Source organism: Trachypithecus francoisi, unplaced genomic scaffold, assembly GCF_009764315.1.
Source record: "Trachypithecus francoisi isolate TF-2019V2 unplaced genomic scaffold, Tfra_2.0 Lachesis_group6, whole genome shotgun sequence".
Classification (NCBI taxonomy): domain Eukaryota; kingdom Metazoa; phylum Chordata; class Mammalia; order Primates; family Cercopithecidae; genus Trachypithecus; species Trachypithecus francoisi.
Genome location: NW_022681471.1, coordinates 33,731,294 through 33,755,251, shown reverse-complemented (window position 1 = coordinate 33,755,251; position 23,958 = coordinate 33,731,294). Strand labels below are relative to the sequence as shown.

The window sequence follows — 23,958 nt, the reverse complement described above, 5'->3', positions numbered from 1 at the left end:
AATACTGAATGGTGAAAAGTTGAAAGCATTCCCTCTGAGAACTGGAACAAGACAAGGATGCCCACTGTCACCACTCCTTTTCAACAGAGTACTGAAAGTCCTAGCCAGAGCAATCAGACAAGAGAAAGAAATAAAGGGATCCACATCAGTAAAGAGGAAGTCAAACTGTCACTGTTTGCCGATGATATGATTGTTTACCTTGAAAACCCTAAGGACTCCTCTAGAAAGCTCCTAGAACTGATAAAAGAATTCAGTAAAGTTTCTGGATACAAGATGAATGTACACAAATCAGGAGCTCTTCTATACACCAACAGCGACCAAGCAGAGAGTCAAATCAAGAACCCCCTTTACAATAGCTGTAAAAAAATAAAATACTTACCTAACCATGGAGTCGAAAGACCTCTACAAGAAAACTACAAAACACAAGCCAGGCACAGTGGCTCATGCATGTAATCCCAGCGCTTTGGGAGGCCAAGGCGGGTGGATCATGAGGTCAGGAGATTGAGACCATCCTGGCTAACACGATGAAACCCCGTCTCTACTAAAAATACAAAAAATTAGCTGGGCCTGGTGGCGGGTGCCAGTAGTCCCAGCTACTTGGGAGGCTGATGCAGGAGAATGGCGCGAACCTGAGAAGCGGAGTTTGCAGTGAGCAGAGATTGCGCCACTGCATTCCAGCCCAGGCGACAGCGATACTCCGTCAAAAAAAAAAACAAAGCAAAACAAAAAAACCAACAAAACACAGCTGAAAGAAATCAGAGATGACACAAACAAATGGAAACACATCCCATGCTCTGGGTAGAATCAATATTGTGAAATCGACCATACTGCCAAAAGTAATCTACAAACTCAATGCAATCTCTATCAGAATACCACCATCATTCTTCATAGAATTAGAAGAAAACAATTCTGAAATTCATATGGAACCAAAAAAGAGTTTGCATAGCCAAAGCAAGACTAAGCAAAAAGAACAAATCTGGAGGCATCACACTATCCGATTTCAAACTGTACTATAAGGCCAGAGTCACCAAAACAGCATGGTACTGTTGTAAAAATAGGCACATAGACCAATGGAACAAAATAGAGAACCCAGAAATAAACCCAATACTTACAGCCAACTGATCTTCAACAAAGCAAACAAAAACACAAAGTGGGGAAAGGACACCCTTTTCAACAAATGGTGCTGGGATAATTGGCTAGCCACATGTAGGAGAATGAAACTGGATCCTCATCTCTTTATACAAAATCAACTCAAGATGGATTAAGAACTTAAGCCTAAGACCTGAAACTATAAAAACTCCAGAAGGTAACATTGGAAAAACCCTTCTAGACATTGGCTTAGGCAAGGATTTCATGACCAAGAACCAAAAAGCAAATGCAATGAAAACAAAGACAATAGCTGGGACCTAATTAAACTAAAGAGCTTTTGCATGGCAAAAGGAACAGTCAGCAGAGTAAACAGACAACCTACAGAGTGGGAGAAAATCTTCAGAATCTATACATCTGACAAAGGACTAATATCCAGAATCTACAACAAACTTAAATCAGTAAGAAAAAAAAATCCCATCAAAAAGTGGGCTAACGACATGAATAGACAGTTCTCAAAAGAAGATACACAAATGGCCAACAAACATAAAAAAATGCTCAGCATCACTAATGATCAGGGAAATGTAAATCAAAACCGCATTGAGATACCACCTTGCTCCTGCAAGAATGGCCATAGTAAAAAACTCAAAAAACAGTAGATGTTGGCGTGGATGTGGTGAGCAGAGAACGCTTCTACACTGCTAGTGGGAATGTAAACTAGTACAGCCACTATGGAAAACAGTGTGGAGACTGCTTAAAGAACTAAAAGTAGAACTGCCATTTGATGCAGCAATCCCACTGGGTATCTACCCAGAGAAAAACAAACCATTATTCAAAAAAGATACTTGCACATGCATGTTTATGGCAACACAATTCACAATTGCAAAATCGTGGAACCAACCCAAATGCTCATCAATCAACGAGTGGATAAAGAAACTCTGGTATATATATACAATGAAATGCTATGCAGCCATAAAGAGGAATAAATTAACAGCATTTGCAGTGACCTGGATGAGATTGGAGATTATTCTAAGTGATGTAACTCAGGAATGGAAAACCAAATATTGTATGTTCTCACTGATATGTGGGAGCTAAGCTATAAGGATGCAAAGGCATAAGAATGATACAGTGGACTTTGGGGACTTGGGAGGAAAAGTGGGAGGAGGGTGAGGGATAAAAGACTACAAACATGGTGCGGTGTATACTGCTCGGTTGATGGTGCACCAAAATCTCAGAAATCACCACTAAAGAACTTACTCATGTAACCACATACCTCCGGTACCCCAATAACTTATGGAAAAATAAAATAAAATAAGAAATTAAGATGATTGACCCAAGAGAAAATATAACAAAAAGTCTTTTTATTTAATTTTAAAAATTAAGTTAAATTAATTTTGGTTTTGAGACAGAGTCTCACTTTGTCACCCGGGCTGGAGTGCAGTGGTGTGATTTCATCTCACTGCGTCCTCCACCTCCCGGTTCAGGCAATTCAGCCTCCTGCCTGGCAATTTTTTGTATTTTTAGTAGAGATAAGGTTTCACCATGTTGGTCAGGCTGGTCCTGAACTCCTAACTCAGGTGATCCACCCACCCTGGCCTTCCAAAGTGCTGGGATTACAGGCGTTAGCCACTGTGCCTGGCCCTAAAAAAGTATTTTCATACACTACATGGTGGGATCCAGCCAGCAGAAACTGCTCAGATATTTCCTCGCCCTTTAATGGGCACATATGCTTCTCATATTGATCACCTGCATTTGTATTCTGAATGACTGTTGTCAGATGACTAAAAATGAGTAACACAGCCATTACCTGAAATGTGGACCTTCTTTCTCTTAAAAAAAATTTTGGATGCCAGATTTGCTCATAAGCTTTGGCAGACCTGATAAACAGCTCAGCAGGTGGAATATTGAAGCACTCAAAGCAAGCCTCACATGATGTCAGGAGTTGATATGGGTGGAGTGGGCTAGGGTGGGAGGGGCTAAATGAGCAGGTTCCTTTCACTACTTCCCTCACCCCCTCATGATAGAATGGCAGGTGGGTTCTGGCAAAGCCAAGGTAGAAGATAGAGAAATCCTGCTTCCAGGCAGAGCAATGGGCTCCTGTAGGTAATACCGTTGTGACTCTAAGCCCATGATGTGAGCTGTGGAGTAGACTTGACTCAGCCTGCTCAGAGACCAGGTCTTTGTTGTACGTATCCTTCTTAACACTCCCCCAACATCCAGGGGACAAGAAATCAAACATACAGACTCATCCTGTTTGTGTTTTCTCTGAAAACTAAGAATCCTGAGGTGTAAGTTCTTTTGTTCCTCTGCTTTCTCCCTTTCATCTTGTTTATCCTTGAACTCAACAGGGGGCTTTGAAGGAGGTCTCCCAATTTGATCCAAGAAATAAACACTAAGAGGATAAGACCCCCTTCTAGTTGGCTCACTCGAAATTTAAAAGCCACGATTTCTCTTATCCTGCCCCTCCATTCTAGTGAGACTTCAAAACAAAACAAAGCAAAACAAAACAAAAACCCTCTGTGCCTGGAGTAGCCATTGCATAAGCTGCTAAGTTATAGCTGGCCTCTCACTGCTTGATGGTGATAAGAAACCTACTAAATCTAGAAAGAACTTTGGATCTTGAGGTTCTGAAAACTGCAGCCATCGGTCAGCAGCATGTAGTTCCCTTTCCAACAGGGTTTGTCTGTAAGTCAGACAGATGGAGTTCCCTTTCCAACAGTGTTTGTCTATAAGTTAGACATCGGATGTTGGCAGAGGCTATTTCATACACATGCTTCAGTTGAATTATGATAGCATTGAAAAAGCTTTTGATTCCACCTCTCCAGTTTTCTTCTTCCCTTTCTCGTTGTTAAGAATATGATTGGTTCTCTTATTACCCTCATGTGTCCTTGTGGGAGAGTGTCTGGGAGTAAAGATAGTCTGAAACAATCTGTAGGGTCATGAAATTAGACATTTGTACTATTTGTGCAAGATTTTAGTATGAAATCCAGTTTCGTGGAGCTGCATTTGTAGAAAAACAAGTTAGAGTGTGAATTTGTATACACAGATTCTAGAGAGAAAATTAGGAGGAGCAGGTTGTAAGTTCCACAGGGAAAAGGGTGGAAAGAGTGAGTGGAACAATAATCGGAGGTGTGTAAGTGAGGACCGTTCCAATCTCCAAGTCTCCCTTGCTGAACTGGGAGAGCTCTGTTGAGGGAAGTTGCCCCCTAACTTCAACCCTTCAGAACTCTGCCCCTCAATCGTTAGTGGTTGCAAGTGCTCCTTTGATATTTGCCTCGTGTAGATACCTTAGCCGTTGGGGGCCACCTCTGGGGCTGCTGTGGAGCAGAACTTTTGGAGTGACAAGGACATTTTGAGATATGCAGTAAGAATGTTTGATATTTGAACCAGTTATCTAATGGCCCAGTGACCTCTTTGTCAATTCTAACAAGAAGCTTTATATTTAACCTAGTTTTAGCTACTCAAGTAGCTGGGTGTTAAGGATCCTGTCAGTTCACTCTCATTCAATCGCTCTGTCTCTCTCTCTCTCTCACACTGTCACTCTCTCTTCCTCCCTCCCTCTCTCCCTATTTCTCCCTCTCCTTTTCCCCTCCCTCCTTTCCTCCTCCTTTCCTCTTTGCTCTCATTTGATAGCAAAAGAACACAATACAAGGATGTAACTGGTGGGAAAAGATAGCTATTTCCAGACAAGCCAAACATTTTATCCAGGCTGACATCAAACTGAAAGCATTTATTATTGCTATTGTTTACTCCATCACTGTAACAATGTAAAATGTTTTCTCTGTGAAAATCTGGCCCTGCTCTGATTTATAAATACCTCTTCTGAAATTGTTACCTGAAGTGGTAAATAAAAAGGATTCTAGTCAAGTTCTCTCTCTGTCTGTCTGTCTCTCTCAGAAGGAGGGAGAGAGGAGAGAGGGAGGGAGAAAAGTGTGCATATGAGTGTGTGTATCTACATGTAGATGGATGATGTCTATTTGGATGCAGAAATACATGCACATAGTTGCTGTCACATCATAGAGTGAAGAAGAAGGATGGGCTTGGGAGTCAGATCTGACCTCACATCCCAAAGCCCTGCTACTTACCAGCTAGCTGTGTGATCTTAGGCAAGTTATTTTAACCTGTCTCGGTTTAAATTTTCTCAATAGTATAATGAAGCTAATCATAATTACCACCTCTTAATATGCAAAGTTAAGTATTGACACACCAAGAAATATAGCCAGAGAAATACATTCCATCTGTTCCAGTCACTTACTTTACTCAGGCCGTGCAGAGAAGCAGAGTAGCCCTAAATATAGAAATGAATTGAGTATTGAAAAGTGTAATGTATTCTAAGCATCTGAACCTTGAACTATTTCAAAGCAATAATTATGCAGCATCTGTGGCCGCATTTGTGTTTGCTACTACTCAGTCAGGGGCATTTTAATCACAGCTTTTGCTAAGAGATTACTGTGTCCTTTTGTGTGTGTTTTGTTCATCTGCTCACTAAATGTCAGTATTTATTGCAATTAATTAGCCAGCTATATCTTTGTTATTTTAGATAGATTGCATTAGGTTACATTCTTAAATGAACAATAGGCCCAATTGCGAAATTCTCAGGAAAAACAGTTTTGCATATTAGTTGTAGATACTGATTCATCAATCGTCTTCATCATTAGTACCATCGAATAATATAAGACATTCAGATTCACAGGACTAAGTTACCAAGGAAATGAGATATTTTGGTTTGGCTGCTCTGGTAATTAGATCACAGCAGTGGTTCCAAATCACGCTTTTGAAAAACATTTTAAATTGTGAAATACACACAGTGGAAAAGTTCATAAAATATAAATATGTTCTCTTAACAAAATATTGTAGAGAAGATATTTGTGTAACCCCTCTCAGTTCAAGAAGTAAAACATTGCCAGGACCCAAGAAGCTGCCCATATGCCTCTTTCCAATCATAGAGGATACCTGTAGGGAGGTAGGTATCCTTCCTACCCCAACCACTATCTTGACTTTTATCTTGTTTCTCTTTATAGCTTTACTACCCATATATGCATATCTAGGTGATGCAATCTAGTTTTGCCTATGTAAAAGCTTTACATAAACTGAATTACCCAGAATTTATTCTTTCAATCTGGCTTGTTTTACTCAGTATTAGGATTTATCCATGTTATTGCATGTAGGTGAAGTTTGTTCATTTTCATTATTGTATAATATTCCATTGTATGAATCCACCAGTTCTCTTATGGATGGATGTTTGGGTTGCATCTAGTTTGGGGATATCATGGGCAACATTGCTTATAAACATTGTTTACATCTGCTGGTGCATATAAGTGTTTGTTCATTTTCTGTTGGCTTCCTTCTCTTTTTCTTACTGACTTCTAGGGGCTCTGTATGCTCTACATACAAGTTCTTTGCTAGTCGTTATGTGTTGCAGATATTTTCTCCTACTCTGGCTTGCCTTTTTGCCCTCTTAATGAGATTTTTGATGAACTTAAAAGCGCTTCCTCTTCTTTTTTATTTTGAGACGGAGTCTCACTCTGTCGCCCAGGCTGGAGTGCGGTGGTGCAATCTCAGCTCACTGCAACCTCCACCTCCTGGGTTCAAGCGATTCTCCTGTCTCAGCCTCCCCAGTAGCTAGGATCACAGGCACGCGCCACCACAGTCTGTTAATTTTTACGGGGTTTTGCCATGTTGGCCAGGCTGGTCTTGAACTCTTGACCCCAGATGATCCGCCCACCTCGGCCTCACAGCACTGGGATTACAAGTGTGAGCCACTACACCCAGTCAAAAGCTCTTCATTTTAATACAGTCAAAATTATCCATCTTTTCATTTATAGGCAGGGTTGTGTCATAATTCATTTTTTTACCTTCAGGTCATAAAGATATTCTCCTGTTTTATCTTTATTTTCTTTTATTTGACGAATAATTTATTTAAGACATGGGGTGTCAAACTCCTGGTCTCAGGTGATCCTCTTGCCTCAGCACCCCCAACAAGTAGCTGGGATTAGAGGTGCCAGCCACTGTGCCTGGCTATTTCATCTTCTGAATGTTTTATTGTTTTGCTTTTCACATTTATTTTTACAGCCCACATGGAATTGGTTTTTGCAAATGATATGAGAGATGATCCAATTTCATTTCCCCCTATAGATAGCCAACTCTCTTAATACCATTTATTGAGAAGGCTATTTATGTATTGAAAATCTTTCCCCCATCTGCTTTGAAGTGGCACATTTGTCATAAATCAAGAATCCACATCTGGATCTGTTTCTGGGCTTCCTATTCTATTCCCTGAGTCTATTTGTCCTTGTGCTAGTCATATACTGTTTTAATCACTACAGCTTTATATGTTCTGTTATCTGGTAGAGTGAGTCCTCCCACATCATTGCTCTTCAGATGTATCTTGGCCCTTTGCTTTTCCTTATAAAGTTTAGAAAACAACTTGTCAAGTTCTACAAAAATAAACAAATGAAATAACCCATTGAGGTTTTTTATTGGGACTTAGTTGTTTACTTTCTTTCAATGAGGTGTTTGTAGCTTTTTCCAAAAGAGGTCTCCTATAACTGTTGTTAGATTTCTTCCTGGACATTTGATTTTTAAAAGCAGTTGTAAATGTTATCTTTAAGATGATAACATTTCTAATATTTATTGCTGGTATATAGAACTATAATTGTGTGTGTGCGTGTATTTATCTAGTAGCTTTGTTAATTCTATTCTTATTATAATAATCATTCGTAGATTCTTTTAGATTTTTCTAAGTTCACCATATCATTTGTGAATAATGACAGATTTGATTTTTTCCTTTCCAGTTCTCATATTTTGTTCTTGCCTTAGTACACTGAGACCTCCATAGTAAATAGATTTTTAAAAAAATAACTTTGCTTTTTGGCCAATTGGCTAACTAAAATTTATTAATTTTAATTAATATGTTAAATTAACTACTTTTTAAACAGAATCAAAAAATCCAAAAAGTACCAAAAAGATGAATATATGAAAAGTCTCTCTCCTACTCCAGACCTCCATTGGCTTGTTAAAAATATCCCATTTCTTCTGGTCCCCTTGACCTGCTGAATCTGGAACTTTAGCCAGTGGAGCTTCACGATATATATATATATATATTTTTTTTTTTTTTTTTTTGCTCCACACGTAACTGATATTTGAAGACCAATACAGAAAGTTTGCCTATGCAGAGATTAATGGGATTTGTGTAACACAGTGATCCTCAACCTTGGCTGTACATTAAAATCACTGGGAGGCTTTAAAAAAAGTCTTGATGCCTGTCCTGTACACTGGGTCTACTGATCTGAATCTCTGTAGATGCTATAGTGGGCATCTAGAGTTTCCATAAGCTCCCCAGGTGATTTGGGGAGGCAAGAAGGAGGGCTTACAAAGGGGCGAGAGGAAACATTTGGGAGTGATGGGTATGTTTCCTATCTTGATCGTGGCGATGGTTTCATAAGTGAGTACATATGTCAGAACTTACCAATTGTACACTTTAAGTCTGTTCCATTTATTATATATCAATTTTGCATCAATAAAGCAGTTTAAAGATAAAGCTGTCCAGGTGATTCTGATGCACAGCAATGATTGAGAATTATCCTTGTAATAGAAAAGGCACATGACTGGAAGTGGAAGTTGGATAGACTTTCATCTGTCAGCAGTTGGCTGTGCACACTTAGACAAGTAACTTCAACCCTTGTGGACCTCAGGTTCATTCTAGTTAGTGGGTTCAATTTCTTCACAAGTACTTTTCAGTTGGCATGTTGATTCTTCTACTAAGCCTGGCAGTGCTGGCCAGGCTGCTGGTGCACCTCCTGGCCACACGAGGGAGCCGTACAGCTGGCAGCCTCTGACTCTCCACTGAACACTCTTGTGAGGTAAAAATAGGCTGGTCAGGCAGGGAGGGGTCTTTCCATTATTCCTGTGCTCCTCCTCTTGGTGAATGCAAGCCCCACTCCTCAACGGTCATCTTCAGCTACCCTCACTCACTGATCTCGCTGCAGGTGAGCCTTTTTTTAAGCAAAGCAAATCCATGAATTTCTGAAGGTACAGAACAGCTTTATAAAAGGATTCCCACGTTGCTTTGAAAATATCCTGCTCTCCCCAAGCAATTAAAATAGTACTAAATTGAAGTATATGTATGTATACATATGTATGTACACATGTAAATGTATGTATTTGTGTATATGCGTCAATATAGATCCATATCTGGTCTATATCAGTAAGCACACTAACAATACTATTCTCCCCCATGAAAATTATCTATATAAAAGGCAGTTATGTTTGTTAGAGGTACAGTTTTTATATCCTTCAGGCATTAACATTGCTTAGATGAAAAGAGGAATCAAGGTTAGCAAACAAAGTTTTTTTCCATGGTAATATGATGTAAAGTGCTTAAGTGAGTAAATGTGTAAGGGAGAGAGAGTATGTGTGTCTGCGTGTCTGTGTGTGTTTACATATACTCAGGTGAACAGGTTGGCTAATATTTTCAGAATAGAATTTATCCAGACGCTCTGTGCATTAATCTCTATTTTTCTTGGACCAGACAGGGCAAAAAATCTGAATTCCCCAGAAGAGATAGACTAGAATTGATGTCACAAAATGATCTAGCTATGCCCTAAACTTTAATAAATGTATTCTAATCCAGCTCAAAAATGAAAGGCAAATGTTTATCTGAAGTGCAACAATAGTGACTTTTAAAAAAGAACTCCTCCCCCACCCTAAAATAATCTAAATAATGCTTTAAAACCTTAGCTTTGAGTTGCTCTTTTATTTTTGGTCTTATTGAAGTTTTCTTCCATTTTGATTCCTAAATTTCAGATTATTCTATGAGCCAGTCACAACACCTTGTGGGCATACTTTTTGCTTAAAATGCCTAGAAGATGCCTAGATCACAACGCCAAGTGTCCATTATGCAAAGACGGTCTTTCACAGGTAAATCAATATTTCTTTGTTTGGTTTAAATCAGTATTTCTTTCTTGTTTGGTTTAGCTTATTTGGAATTGGGCACTAAGACAGTGTTCAACTGGACCCCAAGCCACTGCACTGTGGTAGGGCACATTACTCCCTCAAACCATCTATTTCTCCTGTCTTTTTTTTTTTTTTAGACGGAATCTCCACTCTGTCACCCAGGCTGGAGTGCAGTGGCGCGATCTTGGGTCACTGCAACCTCCACCTCCTGGGTTCCAGCAATTCTCCTGCCTCAGCCTCCCAAGGAGCTGGGATTACAGGCACATGCCACCACACTCAGCTAATTTTTTTTTTTTTTTTTTCTTGAAACAGAGTCTTGCTCTGTCACCCAGGCTGGAGTGCAGTGGCACGATCTCTGCTCACTGCAAACTCCCCCTCCCGGGTTCACACCATTCTCCTGCCTCAGCCTCCCGAGTAACTGGGACTACAGGTGCCCGCCACCACGCCCGGCTAATTTTTTGTATTTTTAGTAGAGATGGGGTTTCACCGTGTTAGCCAGGTTGGTCTCGATCTCCTGACCCCGTGATCCGCCTGCCTTGGCTTCCCAAAGTACTGGGATTACAGGCGTGAGCCACCGCGCCTGGCCTAAGTTTTGTATTTTTAGTAGAAATGGAGTTTCACCATATTGGTCAGGCTGGTCTCGAGCTCCTGACCTCAGGTGATCCACCCATCTCAGTCTCCCAAAGTGCTAGGATTACAGGCATGAGCCACCGTGCCCAGCCTATTTCTCCTGTCTTATAGCCACTGTTCCCATCTCCATAAAGTTCTTCAGGAAAATGAGGCAACATGCAGTTTTTTATGCGATGTAAATAGGGAAATCAATTTGTGTTGGAAACAAAAGTGTTAAATAGATGATAAACTTGGATCCTGGTTCTGATCTCATCATGGCACCTGATATACTATGATCTTGAGTAAATCTTTTGTCCCCTCTAGGATTGGACTAGGTAAGCCTGATGTTCCCTTATCATCAATGTTTATTCTGTGGCTTGAAGATAACAGCTCCAAAGGCCCCAGGAGAACCTCACAAAACTTCAGAGTGATCCTTGTCCAACCCCTCAGGAGCCGCTGTACCTGGAAGCCCTAGAGCTTTTGCAGTAAGCCAATTTAGCAGACAGCAGCCCTCTAGGACTTCCAGGTTCTCTAAAACTAATCACACAGACTCCCACCTTTGTTTTTCAAGTGAACCTGAAGGAATTTCCTATAGAAAAAGAAGACCTGAGAATCCATCTTGTTTTCCCTCCCTCAGGGATTTATGTGCCACATTTTACGATTGGTGTTAATATTCCTTGACCCCTGTCATTCCTGAGGAGAGGTCGGAGATGCAAGGCTATCTCTTTTTTTTTTTTTTTTTTTTTTTTTTTTTTTTTTTTGAGACGGAGTCTCACTCTGTCGCCGGGCTGGAGTGCAGTGGCCGGTTCTCAGCTCACTGCAAGCTCCGCCTCCCGGGTTTATGCCATTCTCCTGCCTCAGCCTCCGAGTAGCTGGGACTACAGGCGCCCGCCACCTCGCCCGGCTAGTTTTTTGTATTTTTAGTAGAGACGGGGTTTCACCGTGTTAGCCAGGATGGTCTCGATCTCCTGACCTCGTGATCCGCCCGCCTCGGCCTCCCAAAGTGCTGGGATTACAGGCTTGAGCCACCGCGCCCGGCCCAAGGCTATCTCTAGGTGACTACAGGTCAAGAGAAGTCACATGTTGAGCTTTACCATCACCCCAGTATTTAAATTAGGGAATGGAGTGAAATAATCATCACTGGTAGCCCTCAGGGTATGTGTTGGGATTGGGAGGAGGGCCATTGTCATACCTTTCCCTAGATAAAGTTGTAGGATTTGCAGGCCTGATTGTAGGTGAGAAGTCCATAATCCTTATACTTAAATAATACATCTGTGTTGTTGTAACACTGGAAAATTCAGATTAAGTGGAAAGAAGAAAAATCTACCCATATGCTCAGTACCTAGAGAAAACCACTGTTAGTTTTAGTATGTGCCTTTTCTGGCTTTTTGTTTTAGCATCAGCAGAGGAGTCACCTACTTTTTGGACCGACTACCTCCTCAATCACTGCTTATCCCCCAAAATTGGGACTGGGAAGTGCAGCTGATTTTCCCATAGCCAGGCAATGGCAGTGACAGTGGCAGATAAGGCATCCTGGAGACAGATGCTATACGGTTCAGGACTTGGGGTCTAGAAGATATTCTCATCTATCTCTGTGTATTCACATAGGGTCACACTTGCACCATTTTACATAGGATTAAATATTCCAATCATGTTCACTGCAGAATAGAGACACAGCCCATACTGAGAAAGGAACAAAATTGTTTGAAGCCAACAGTTTTATACTCAGGCGCTCTCCTTGCTGGGACTGTAGGGGTAGTTTCCATAGCAAGCAATTCTCCGCAGATATTTTAACATCAGTTGTTTGATTCACACCGTTAAATACCCACTACTTAAACATCCCTGGGTGTGCATCGGTCAGGGGTGTTTGGGAGAAGAGTAACAGTGACAATTGAGCCTGAGTCCAGTTCTTGAAATCATGACTTTTAATCTCAGTGACACCTAGATGGTATATTAGAAAGGCAAATAGACAAATCAATATTTAGTTGTTTGTGTTTTTTAAAACTAAAATTAAAAGAGAAAAAATAGGTAGATTTGGCAATATCCAGAAGCCCAAGCATTGGGTAAGGCTGGGAGTGGGACAGGGCAGGAAAGGATCAGTGATTGAAAAATGCTTTTTAGTTCCCTGAACCTTTTGGCCACTAACTTTGAGCATATGCCAGATGGAGACCATTTCTGTGAGCTTGTAAACACGATCAACAGAGAATGGAAAGGGAAGGATTCCCCCCACCCCACTTTTTGGACAAGAACATGATCTTGATTTCAGTATTTCAGGAAAATTGTGAGAGTTTTAAAACTTCAGTGCAGGTTTTACCCCCTTGTTAAAATATTTTTTTTCTAATTATAAAGATAATCAATTGCATGTGTGGTTTTTTTAATGAAACTAACATCCAGCAAATACATATATTATGATGGTATCATCTGCTGATTTGTGGGTCCAGACTACTCCAATATGTGGGTCATATGACTTGTCCAGTGATTACATCAGAAGTGTTTTGCTGATGACTGCATATTACCTAATTGCATATTATCTAATTGCCTCCCCCCATATAGTGCTTGGCATCAAGAAAATACAGCAAAAATGTAATAATGGAGGAGCTCATAGCTAAATTCCTTCCAGAAGAACTGAAGGAACGAAGGAAGCTTTACGAAGAGGAAATGGAAGAACTTTCTAAGTATGTATATGCATATTCTGTTTTGTTTCCCTCATACCAGCTCATGAGAGCTGAATGTACACATTACTTCCCAGCTTCCTACTTAGTGATGTCCTGCCAGCTGCTTGAAATTGGCTATGGTGAGAGTATTTACACCATGGAAATTGGCAAGTGCTACAAACCAGGGCTTCCCCTGCACCCAGAGAGCCAGTTGTTAAACATACCAGCATACCACTGAAGAAGCATAAGCGAAACCAGTGATGAGGGTACACCCTGCCCCCAGTAACAGGGTATTTGTTGGAGAGAGTAAATTGGAGTAGCTTAATCAGGGGAACTTAACGAAATAGCCAAAAGATTGTTTTCAGATACATAAGGAGTTGCTATGAAGTTAAGAACTTTGGTGTCAACCAGAACTGGGCTTAAGACCCAGTTCTACCTCAAAGTGAGTCTACTTCACAACCCTAGGCAGGTCACTTAAGCTTTCTGGGCCTTAGTTTCCTTATCTGTAGCTTGAGAATAATTTAATAATTTGAGTTCTTACTTCATGGACTTATTTTTTGAGATTGAGCCTCACTCTCTCACCCAGGCTGGAGTGCAGTGGTGTGATCTTGGCTCACTGCAACCTCTGCCTTCTGGATTCAAGCGATTCTCCTGCCTCAGCCACCCAAGTAGCTGAGATTACAGGCATGCACCACCATGCCTAGCTAATTTTTGTATTTTTTAATGGAGACAGGGCTTCACCATGTTGGACAGGCTGGTCTTGAACTCCTGACCTCAAGTGATCCTCCCACTTGGACCTCCCAAAGTGCTAGGATTACAGGCGTGAGCCACCATGCCTGGCCACCTCATGAACTTCTTATGAAAATCAAATGACCTTGTGCATAGTAAGCACTTAATTAATGGTAATAATACTAATACTTGTTAAGTGCTTTCTCTGCCGTGCACAGGTAATGTGAGAGGTGAAGGGAGGGTCAGAGGCGTCAGTGAGGCTCTCAGCGCTCTGCCTAGCTGTGAGAACAGCTCCCTTCGCAGGAAAAGCAGGAGGCAATCACTAATTTCTGCCTCTCTTGCTTCTGCCCTCCCCTCCCCCGATCCCCAGTAGAATCCTAACAGCATTCCAGAGGCAAGGTTCCTGACAGCAAAAATGGTTCTGGTTTCATGCCCACTGTGTAGAGAACATTCGTAAACTCTGCCAGTGACTTGTTTGAATGCACTCCTCACTTTGAATCATGTTTTTCTCAGAAACTAGAAATCATTTTTTCTCACTAATTTACATTGGAACTACTCAGGGGGTCTTTATCTTTATTTCTGATCTGTAAATTAGCATTGAGCCTCTCTGAGCCCTCATCTCAAATCTCATTTAAGGTCTTACTAACAAATACTGAGATGTATTAGGACTTTCTATGTAAATGAATCCTAAACTTGATCCTTTTGAGATTTGGGCAGTTGGTCTTGTATTTCTTGATAGGTTTAGGTTCAGATGTTCCTGTGTTGAATTTACTAGACAAATAAGAAGACAAGGATCCCAGAGGAGCTGGCTCTGTTTTGGTTCTCCAACAGGTTGTGTGTGTGAATCTCTGGGAGTACTTATTGAAAGGCAGGGCCGGGCATGGTGGCTCATGCCTGTAATCATAGTACTTTGGGAGGCAGAGGCGGGTGGATTGCTTGAGGTAAGGAGTTCAATACCAGCCTGGCCAACATGGTGAAACCCCGTCTCTAATAAAATTACAAAATTAGCCAGGCGTGGTGCCATGCACCTGTAATCCCAGCTACTTGGGAGGCTGAGGCAAGAGAATTGCTTGAACCCAGGAGGCAGAGGTTGCCGTGAGCCAAGATTGCACCATTGCACTCCAGCCTGGGTGACAGAGTAAGATTCCGCTAAAAAAATAAAAATAAAAAAAAGGAGAAGAAAGAAAAAGAAAGGCAGACCCTTGGGTTCCAATTCCAGAGCTAATGCATCAGTATCTCTGGTAATGTGGTGTCCAAGTCATCTTGATTTAAGAGCCCCTGGTGATTCTGATGCAAAGAAGCATTTGAGCATCACTGGGCTGGATTACTCTTGCCTATCTCTTGGTCCTTCCTCCTTTCAGCTGTGCCTACTTTGCAGATTCTTTGGGGTCCTTGCAAATTTGAGATGCCCTAGGGACCTTACATAGAATTTCCCACCACCCTTCTGGAGAGCTGAGTCCACTTCTATCATCAGCAGCCTTCCCCATGCAGCTTGAAAAACACCTGAAGAGATTGTTTTGAGTGGAGAGCATGAAAGAAAGAAAGACAAAATATGAATTATAGCTGTCACCCACAATATTAAGGTGCTAGAGAACTTTTTCAGCCAAATTAAAATGTGTAGAATGCCAATTTTAATTTCTTAGACCTTAGGCTAACCTCTGCATTGGATAATGGAACTCAGCCCACACTATCAATTGCATTTCAATACTTTTCTGTTAGCCATCAAAACTTGATGTATCTTTGGCAAGTGACACCGTCAAAAAACAAACTGGTGTCTCTTTGCCTTCCCCCAGGGGTATCACATGCTAACATTTGACCAACATTTTTGTGTTCTGTCCGATTGCTTTGAGATCCCTGTCATTTGCTCTTTCTGACAGCCTTAATAAGAATGTGCCTATTTTCGTGTGTACTATGGCCTATCCTACCGTTCCTTGTCCCCTGCACATCTTTGAGCCTTGTTACCGCCTGATGATTCGTAGATGCATTGAGACAGGCACGAGACAGTTTGGCATGTGCCTTGGAGATCCTGTCAAAGGGTAAGTAAGGAGCCATGCGAGCAAAAAGAGATTGTGTAATGAGGGATTTCTCTTTTACTTTGGGGTACTCCCAGGAGATGGGGAGGCCTAGCTCATGAGGTTAGCCAACTGAAGAATATGAGCATTTGTAAGGATCAGGGTCCCTTTGGTGGTTAGTTTACCATGTGAGAGGCTGTCTATTTAAAGAACTCTAGAATTAATATTTGCTTGAACAAGTGGTATATGTTATAAAACTTGTAAGAGTGTGGGCCTTGGAGTCAAACTGCCTGTGTTCATTATCTAGTTGCAGTCTTGGAGCACGTTTGAGTTTGAGCAAGCTATTTAACCTTTCTGTATCCCAGTTTCCTTATCTGTAAAGTGGGTACAATAATAGTACCTACCTTGTTGGGTTTGCTGGGAAGATTAGTGAGTTAATAATGTACATAAAACGCTGAGCACAGTTCCTGGCTTCCTTAGTCCATTTTGTGCTACTGTAACAGAATGCCACAGACTAATAATTTATGAACAATCGAAATTTATTTCTCATGGTTCTGGAGGCTGGGAAGTCCAAGATCAATGTGCTGGCATCTGGCAAGGGCCTTCTTCCTTTATCATAACATAGTGGAAGGGCATAGCAGAAGGGCAACAGAGAGAGAGAAAGAAGGGGGTCAAACTTGCCCTTTTGTATTAATAACAACCCTACTCTACTTTCACCATATCAGCATTAATGCATTCATGAGGGTGGAGGCCTAATCACCTCTTAAATGTCCCACCTCTTAATAATACTACAATAGCAATTAAATTTCAAAATGGGTTGTAGAGACAAACATTCAAACCATAGCACTGGCACGGTACATAGTATGTGCTCAATAAATGGTAGCAGTTACACAAACACATTATGATTTTTTTTTCTTCACACAGGCACTGCCTGTTGTGTAATTGAAGCTGTAACCCAGGGACAGGAAAATAGGCAGAAGTCCCTTGAGCCACAGCATGGGGTTACAGAAATGGCTGGGTGCCAGGCCCGGGAAACAGAACTCATCAAGGATCTATTCTCTCGACTCCATTCTCAATAAACAGTTTGCAGAATATGGCTGCATCCTAGAGATCAGAAATGTTCAATTCTTTGCCGATGGCCGCTCAGTGGTTGACAGCATAGGAAAGAGGCGCTTCAGGGTGCTCCATCAGAGCCAGCGGGATGGCTACAACACAGCCGACATTGAATACATTGAAGACCAAAAGGTGAGGGTGGCCAGTGCCAAGAATCCGAAAGCCAGGTTATCCTCCTAACTTGGTACGAGTTGCGAAAGGATTTCTCAGAACCCTTGAGGGCCTTGGGATTTCACACCAAATTGCTGCAGCAGCATTGAATGCTGCTGGATTGCTATCCAATTGCAGTATGGCAGTGAGGACACCTATTGTCCTGGCTCTGCTTAGCTACTGAGTTGCATTCATGCATAAGAAATGCTATTCTAGATCAACTCTGGGGCTCATTCAGCTTGGGAGTTAAGTCTTTGTCAAAGATACCAAGGAATAGATCTGGGGTGGGTCTATATGTATATATTTTATATATCGATTTATGTATATTTTAAACTTTTTTCTTTTGAGACAACTATAGATCCACACATGCATTTGTATTTTAAAGTACGTAACCTGGCTAAGAGCCCTTCCCAATAATCCATCATCCCATAAGGCATAAAGATGACACATCTAGTTAATCCTTGGTTTTCTGAGCTAATGGGTGCAAGAAGAGGTAAATAATCCTGTGTTCATTTATATTTACATTTGTTACATGGTAGATTAATAAATATTTGATGACTGAGTAAATGTGTTTGACCAAGATAGTTACATGCTAAGACTGACATACTCCTGTGTGTTTTCCAGCTAGCAATGGGAAAACAGATATAAAAATGAAAAGGGCAAAGGCATGGACCAGCATAACCTGATTTAACCACATGCCTCCACTCAGGCTGGTTTAAATCTCTGGTTTTCTGCATGTTTTGCTGTTTCAGCTAATCTACCAGCTGAACCCTTCTCCTTCCTCCATGCTCAACAGTATCTACACACTGTCCAGCACTTGACTAAGGGGAATTTCACATCAAGCACAGGAGAAAGCTGGATGGGTGAGCTTTCCCATAGGAAGGCAGAATGGATGCTCAAAGTGAGTCAGGTGTCAAAAGTGACTCCAGGAATGATGGAGAGGGTATAGAATGTTTCACTTCCACTTTGATACTTTCAGGTTCAGGGAGAGGATTGTGCTGAGCTCATCGGATTACATAACTGTGTCTATCAGCAAGCGTCATTGTGGTTTCATTCACTCAAATCATCCCTAAAGAATCGGATACTCAATCACTTTGGTCCCATGCCGGAGAAAGATGCTGATCCTCAGGTATAGAAAAATGTCTACTTTAAACGGGTTGCCCCACTAGAAGAGAGTGCCTAGTGTTTGTGATTAGATGGGTATGTGGTTGCCATTCAGCACACTGAATGCAGAGAGGAAGATGGATTTAATTTGGTGTTGTTTGGCTGCATAGTGTCATGAGTAAGACCAAAAAGATACCAAGTTAGAATTGGGGGTAACTAAAGTAAAGCAGTAAGAACTTGGATTCAAGGAAGGTTTTGAGAACTAAGTAAGATAAGAGAATGGGAACATAGATATCAACAACAGAAGAACCTTCCATGGGAGTCCAGATTCACACCATGGTAATGTTAGGGTGACAAGATACGTGCAAAGGCCAGGACTTAAGACAAGGGTATCCTGGGAGCTGAGACCAAAAGCTACTGCTTTCAGGTAACTTCATAACCCTCTCCCTCATTGCTTTGGGAACTAGGGGATAGGGCTAGCTACCCTTGTAAGATTACAACTTCAAGACCACAAAAACTTTTCATGCCTCGGTCTATCTATGCTTTGCCCTGCAAGTCTAGACCCTTGCTATTGTCCTCACCAGGGCTGAATAGCTCCTGAGAAAACTGACCCCATCATTAAATACTGTTGGTTGAGTTATACTAGAAAGTAGTTTGTTAGGTTCTACTGATCAGTGTTCTTCCTGGGGGATAGGCCTATTTGCAAGATCAAATTGCAGATCAGAAGCTCTCTAGGAGAGTGGAGATGGTTTTCACTAAGCTTTGCTTGCCTGGTATAAATCAGGGAGTACTTTCTTTCTAGGATAAGGCTGGAGATATCCTAACCACATACTTCCTCATCACCATCTTTTCCTATGCTCCGAGCTGGCTCTCCTACATCAACACTCCCAGAACTTCCTTGATTCTTTACTTAATGCTCATCCTCAACTCTGTCACAAAAGAAACATCTAAATATGCATATTCTGACCAAAAGTCTGGTCCTTCTTCCCTTTCTAGCAGTATAACCTTGGGAAGATCCCTTTCCCTTTCTCAACTTTTGTCCCATCTCTGACATGAGGAGGGGTCTAAACCCCTCTTCCTCTTGCATTCTGAGGTTCTAAGACACCAGTCTGTTCCCTAACGAGCTGAAACGTCTTGCTTTCCTCAGACCACAAAAGTGGCTCTTTCCACACCCATGCAAAGGCTTCATGAGTCTTCAAGGGAGAAAGGCCAGTTAGTGCTTCCTGTGACCCAGCTCCTGGCTCTGGGCCACGGTGAGTCAGGACTGCAGCATATACTTCTGAGCAAACTCACGATCAAGCTTAATGTTCCCCTTCACCTTCCGGGAAGCATTCTCCCTTAGGCAAAAGATATAGATCAGCAATGGTAACGGGAAAACACAGATGCTACAGTGTGATTCATAAAGGCTAATGACAGAGAAAGTTGAAATCTTGGCTTTCACTTCCTTTTTTCATAGTTCTGTTATTATGTTGCTTTGGCAGCAGCAGCACCAGCAAAAAAGAAAAACCCAAACCCATCCCACTTTGCTCCAGTCAATGCTGCAGCCCCAGTGGTCCCACAAATAAGAATGTTCTGTCAGGAGGATGTTTCTTAGAAACTGCCACAAGTGTTAATACCAGCTTAAATATCTTTGTTGGTGATCCTTGGAAAGAAAGTTCAGAACATCAGTCTAATACTCAGAACTGATAATAGGAGGGAGAGCATGTTGCCAGCTTCAGGGAGGGACAAAAAAGAATGCAAATGAAGCTAGAGGCACAAAGAAGCAAAGAAGGCAGTGAGATGTGATGATCAGAGGAACCAATTTGGAGCCAAATAATTTCAGGTGTAGGCACTTTTACCAGAATGGTTCTCTATAGTCCTAAAACCAAACTTGTGAAAGTTGTGGGCAGAAAGCTCATTTTAGGCTTAGAAGGAAATAAGTTCCCAATGTCTAAAATATGTGCCAGGGAAGCTGCTTACAAACAGAATTTTGGGGAAAGATTTATGTGGAATAGGAAAGCTCTTTATTAAAAGGAAATCTAGGGGCAGAATATATTTATTTATTTATTTATTTATTTATTTATTTATTTATTTATTTATTTTGAGACGGAGTCTCTGTCACCCAGGCTGGAGTGCAGTGGCACATCTCGGCTCACTGCAAGCTCCACCTCGCAGGTTCACGCCATTCTCCTGCCTCAACCTCCCGAGTAGCTGGGACTACAGGCATCCGCCACCACACCCAGCTAATATTTTGTATTTTTAGTACAGACGGGGTTTCATTGTGTTAGCCAGGATGGTCTCAATCTCCTGACCTCGTGATCCACCTGCCGGCCTCCCAAAGTGCTGGGATTACAGGCTTGAGCCACCGTTCCCAGCCCCAGGGCAGAATATATTTCTAATGTGAATGTTTTCTTTTTTCTTTTTTTTTTTTTTTTTTGAGGCGGAGTCTCGCTCTGTCGCCCGGACTGGAGTGCAGTGGCCAGATCTCAGCTCACTGCAAGCTCCGCCTCCCGGGTTCACACCATTCTCCTGCCTCAGCCTCCCGAGTAGCTGGGACTACAGGCGCCTGCCACCTCGCCCGGCTAGATTTTGTATTTTTAGTAGAGACGGGGTTTCACTGTGTTAGCCAGGATGGTCTCGATCTCCTGACCTCGTGATCCGCCCGTCTCGGCCTCCCAAAGTGCTGGGATTACAGGCTTGAGCCACCGCGCCCGGCCAATGTGAATGTTTTCTAATTGGAATTTTTGCAAAGTGAGGTTGTGATTCTTTGGTACTGTAAATCATAGCCTTTGGTTTTCAGGGGAGAAGAGTGCTGTGGCCCTGTATAGTGACATGGTATATCTGGATTATTGCCTTCAGCCACATCAAGGAAATGAGGGGACTTAAAAGACATGCAAAGGTCAAGGGGTCATGGGAATTGAAGGCCTGAATGTTAAATGCATCAGTCCAAAGGACCTCAACAGAATATTAGAAGTGGAAGAGACTACATAGTAGATACTAGCTTGTAAAATCACATTGGCTAGGAAGCATGGTGTATCTGTTAGGATATTGGTTGGTTTGCTTTAACAAGAACCAAAAACAAGATGGAGGGGCTAAGTCCTGTACAGTTAGGGCAGCTCTATTCCACGAGAGCATTCAGGGACCCAGGCTCCTTCATCACAAAACTCTACCATCCTTAGAATGTTGCCCTCATCCTCTTGATTGAGGAAGGCTGATCCTCACCACATCCATGTTCTAGCTAGGGGAAAGGGAGAGAAAGAGGAAGGCAGAGGACATATGCTGCTTTCCCAGAGCATGACCAAGAGGTTACACATATCACTTCCCTTTACATCTCATTAGCCAGAACTTTGTCTCATGGCCTCACCTAGCTGCAAGGGAAGCTGAGAAATGCAGTCTTTTTTCTGGGTGGCTATATATGCTCTGCTAAAATAAGGGGGAAAATAGATATAGGGACAATTAGCAATCTGCCACACGGAGTTGTTCTACCTGGGTCTTTACCTTGAGCATTTGCAACTCTGCAGACTGATGTTCTTGGATGGGAATAGAATGACCCCATTGTATTTCTCTGTTGCAGATGAACCCGAATGGCCAGCCTGGTGCTGGTGGATGTTAGCGGTTCTTCCTTTGGAAAGCCGAGCTCAGCTCCCCTTCCTAGCAATGAGGTCCTTAAAGGATAGACTGAATGGTATTCGACGAGTCCTGGCCTTCATATCCCGAAACCAAAACTAGTGAGTGGATTGCTGAAGAGGAGCTCCCACCTTCCCCACTGCCGTTGGGGGGAGTCTTGTAAATATATCTAATTGCAATAATATCTTAACAGAAGGGAGTGTCAAACAGAGGCGTCAGCCTGCTGTTGATCACAGAGAGAAATTGAGTAGAAAGACCAAAAGAATGTGACCTATTTGAAACTTTCTGTCTTAAGATGCTTCTTGACATGCTGCATAACTACATGAACAGCAGAGGTGTTTAAGAGCCCAGAAAAACATAATTTGATTTTGGGCCGAGCGCGGTGGCTCAAGCCTGTAATCCCAGCACTTTGGGAGGCCGAGACGGGTGGATCACGAGGTCAGGAGATCGAGACCATCCTGGCTAACACGGTGAAACCCCGTCTCTACTAAAAATACAAAAACTAGCCGGGCGAGGTGGCGGGCGCCAGGCTGAGGCAGGAGAATGGCGTCAACCCGGGAGGCGGAGCTTGCAGTGAGCTGAGATCCGGCCACTGCACTCCAGTCCGGCGACAGAGCGAGACTCCGCCTCAAAAAAAAAAAAGAGCCCAGAAAAACATAATTTGATTTTAACATTAAAATTTCCAAAAGTTTAAAGTTTTTTGCTTTAATATTCTTTCTCTCATAGATCAATGACTGTATGGTTGAAATGTGAAAACAAAGATACTAATAATGTTGCTGTATAATTTCACTGACTTGAGGTCTCATTCCAAATGGTTCAGGTTTTATAGAGCATTGTGTAAAATAATGTTCATACTTCTTTCTGTTTTAATAATTTATTTTTTGCACTACTGTATCCTTTTTTCTACATGTATGTTGTAACTATGTAAGCGTATATTGCTCAAAAGTTCGTTGCTTTATTTATTGATGTGGTTTACCGTGTACCTAGGGGGAATAACAATACTAGAAGTGTGCAGTTTTTGCTTTAATCTGTTTTTTACTACGGTGACTCTAGTTCTTAGACCATTTCTGTATCTATCCAAGTGGATGCTTAAAAGAAGTTCAGAATGATGCTAAGATAATCTGTCTTCAGAGTCCACTTTTTTTTTCAGTTTGAACTAAACAATATAAAATACTTAAGGGATTTGGCCTAGATTATGGTGTAAGCCAAGGTAAAGTAAAATAATTCATTTTCTGTGTGTAATACAGAACAAAGCTGAAAGAATTATTTTTATTATAGGCATTTATTTCAGCAATCTAATTGTACGTGTATCTAATTTTTCCCTAGTGCAGTTAGGAATGGAATTTTAGGCAGGATCATAATTAACTCTTCAGAGGAAATGGTGTTCAATTTAGCACATCGCAGTCATGCCCAGCTAGCCTCCATACCCCATTTCTCCTCAGGGTTCTGAGGATCAAGACCTGGGCAGAAACACTTGAATAACTTTTTCTTATTAAAAGTGTAAATAAGCCAATAGAGTAGAACTCTATAAATAATCTTTTTAAAGGAACCAGACGGTCGGGCACAGTGGCTCACGTCTGTAATCCCAGCACTTTGGGAGGCTGAGGCAGGCGGATCACTTGAGGTCAGGAGTTCGAGATCAGCCTGACTAACATGGTGAAACCCTGTCTCTACTGAAAATACAAAATTAGCCAGGCGTGGTGGTGCATGCCTGTAATCCCAGCTACTTGGGAGCCTGAGGCAGGAGAACCACATGAACCGGGAGATGGAAGTTGCAGTGAGCCAAGATTGCACCATTGCACTCCAGCCTGGGCGACGAGCAAACCTGCGTCTCGAAAAAAAAAAAAAAAAAGGTGGGGGGAGCCAGATAATCTATTATTTTATCTAAGTACTGCCTTTGCTTCTAGTTGCATGGGTGAAATATTTCAATGTAGGGGAAG

The 23,958-nt window shown here is 41.8% G+C and overlaps 1 protein-coding gene across 1 annotated transcript in view; it reads left to right on the top strand.

Annotated features, from left to right (window-relative positions):
• LONRF3 (LON peptidase N-terminal domain and ring finger 3) overlaps positions 1-22,713 on the top strand; it is a 41,640-nt gene extending 18,927 nt beyond the window's left edge. Inside the window, 8 exon segments of the mRNA XM_033201247.1 lie at positions 9,892-9,947; positions 9,950-10,005; positions 13,204-13,325; positions 15,911-16,069; positions 17,128-17,290; positions 18,288-18,437; positions 21,966-22,375; positions 22,675-22,713. Of these exon segments, the coding sequence (XP_033057138.1) occupies positions 9,892-9,947; positions 9,950-10,005; positions 13,204-13,325; positions 15,911-16,069; positions 17,128-17,290; positions 18,288-18,437; positions 21,966-22,004 (745 nt within the window). The 3' untranslated portion in view covers positions 22,005-22,375; positions 22,675-22,713.
• The last annotated feature ends 1,245 nt before the right edge of the window (positions 22,714-23,958 follow it).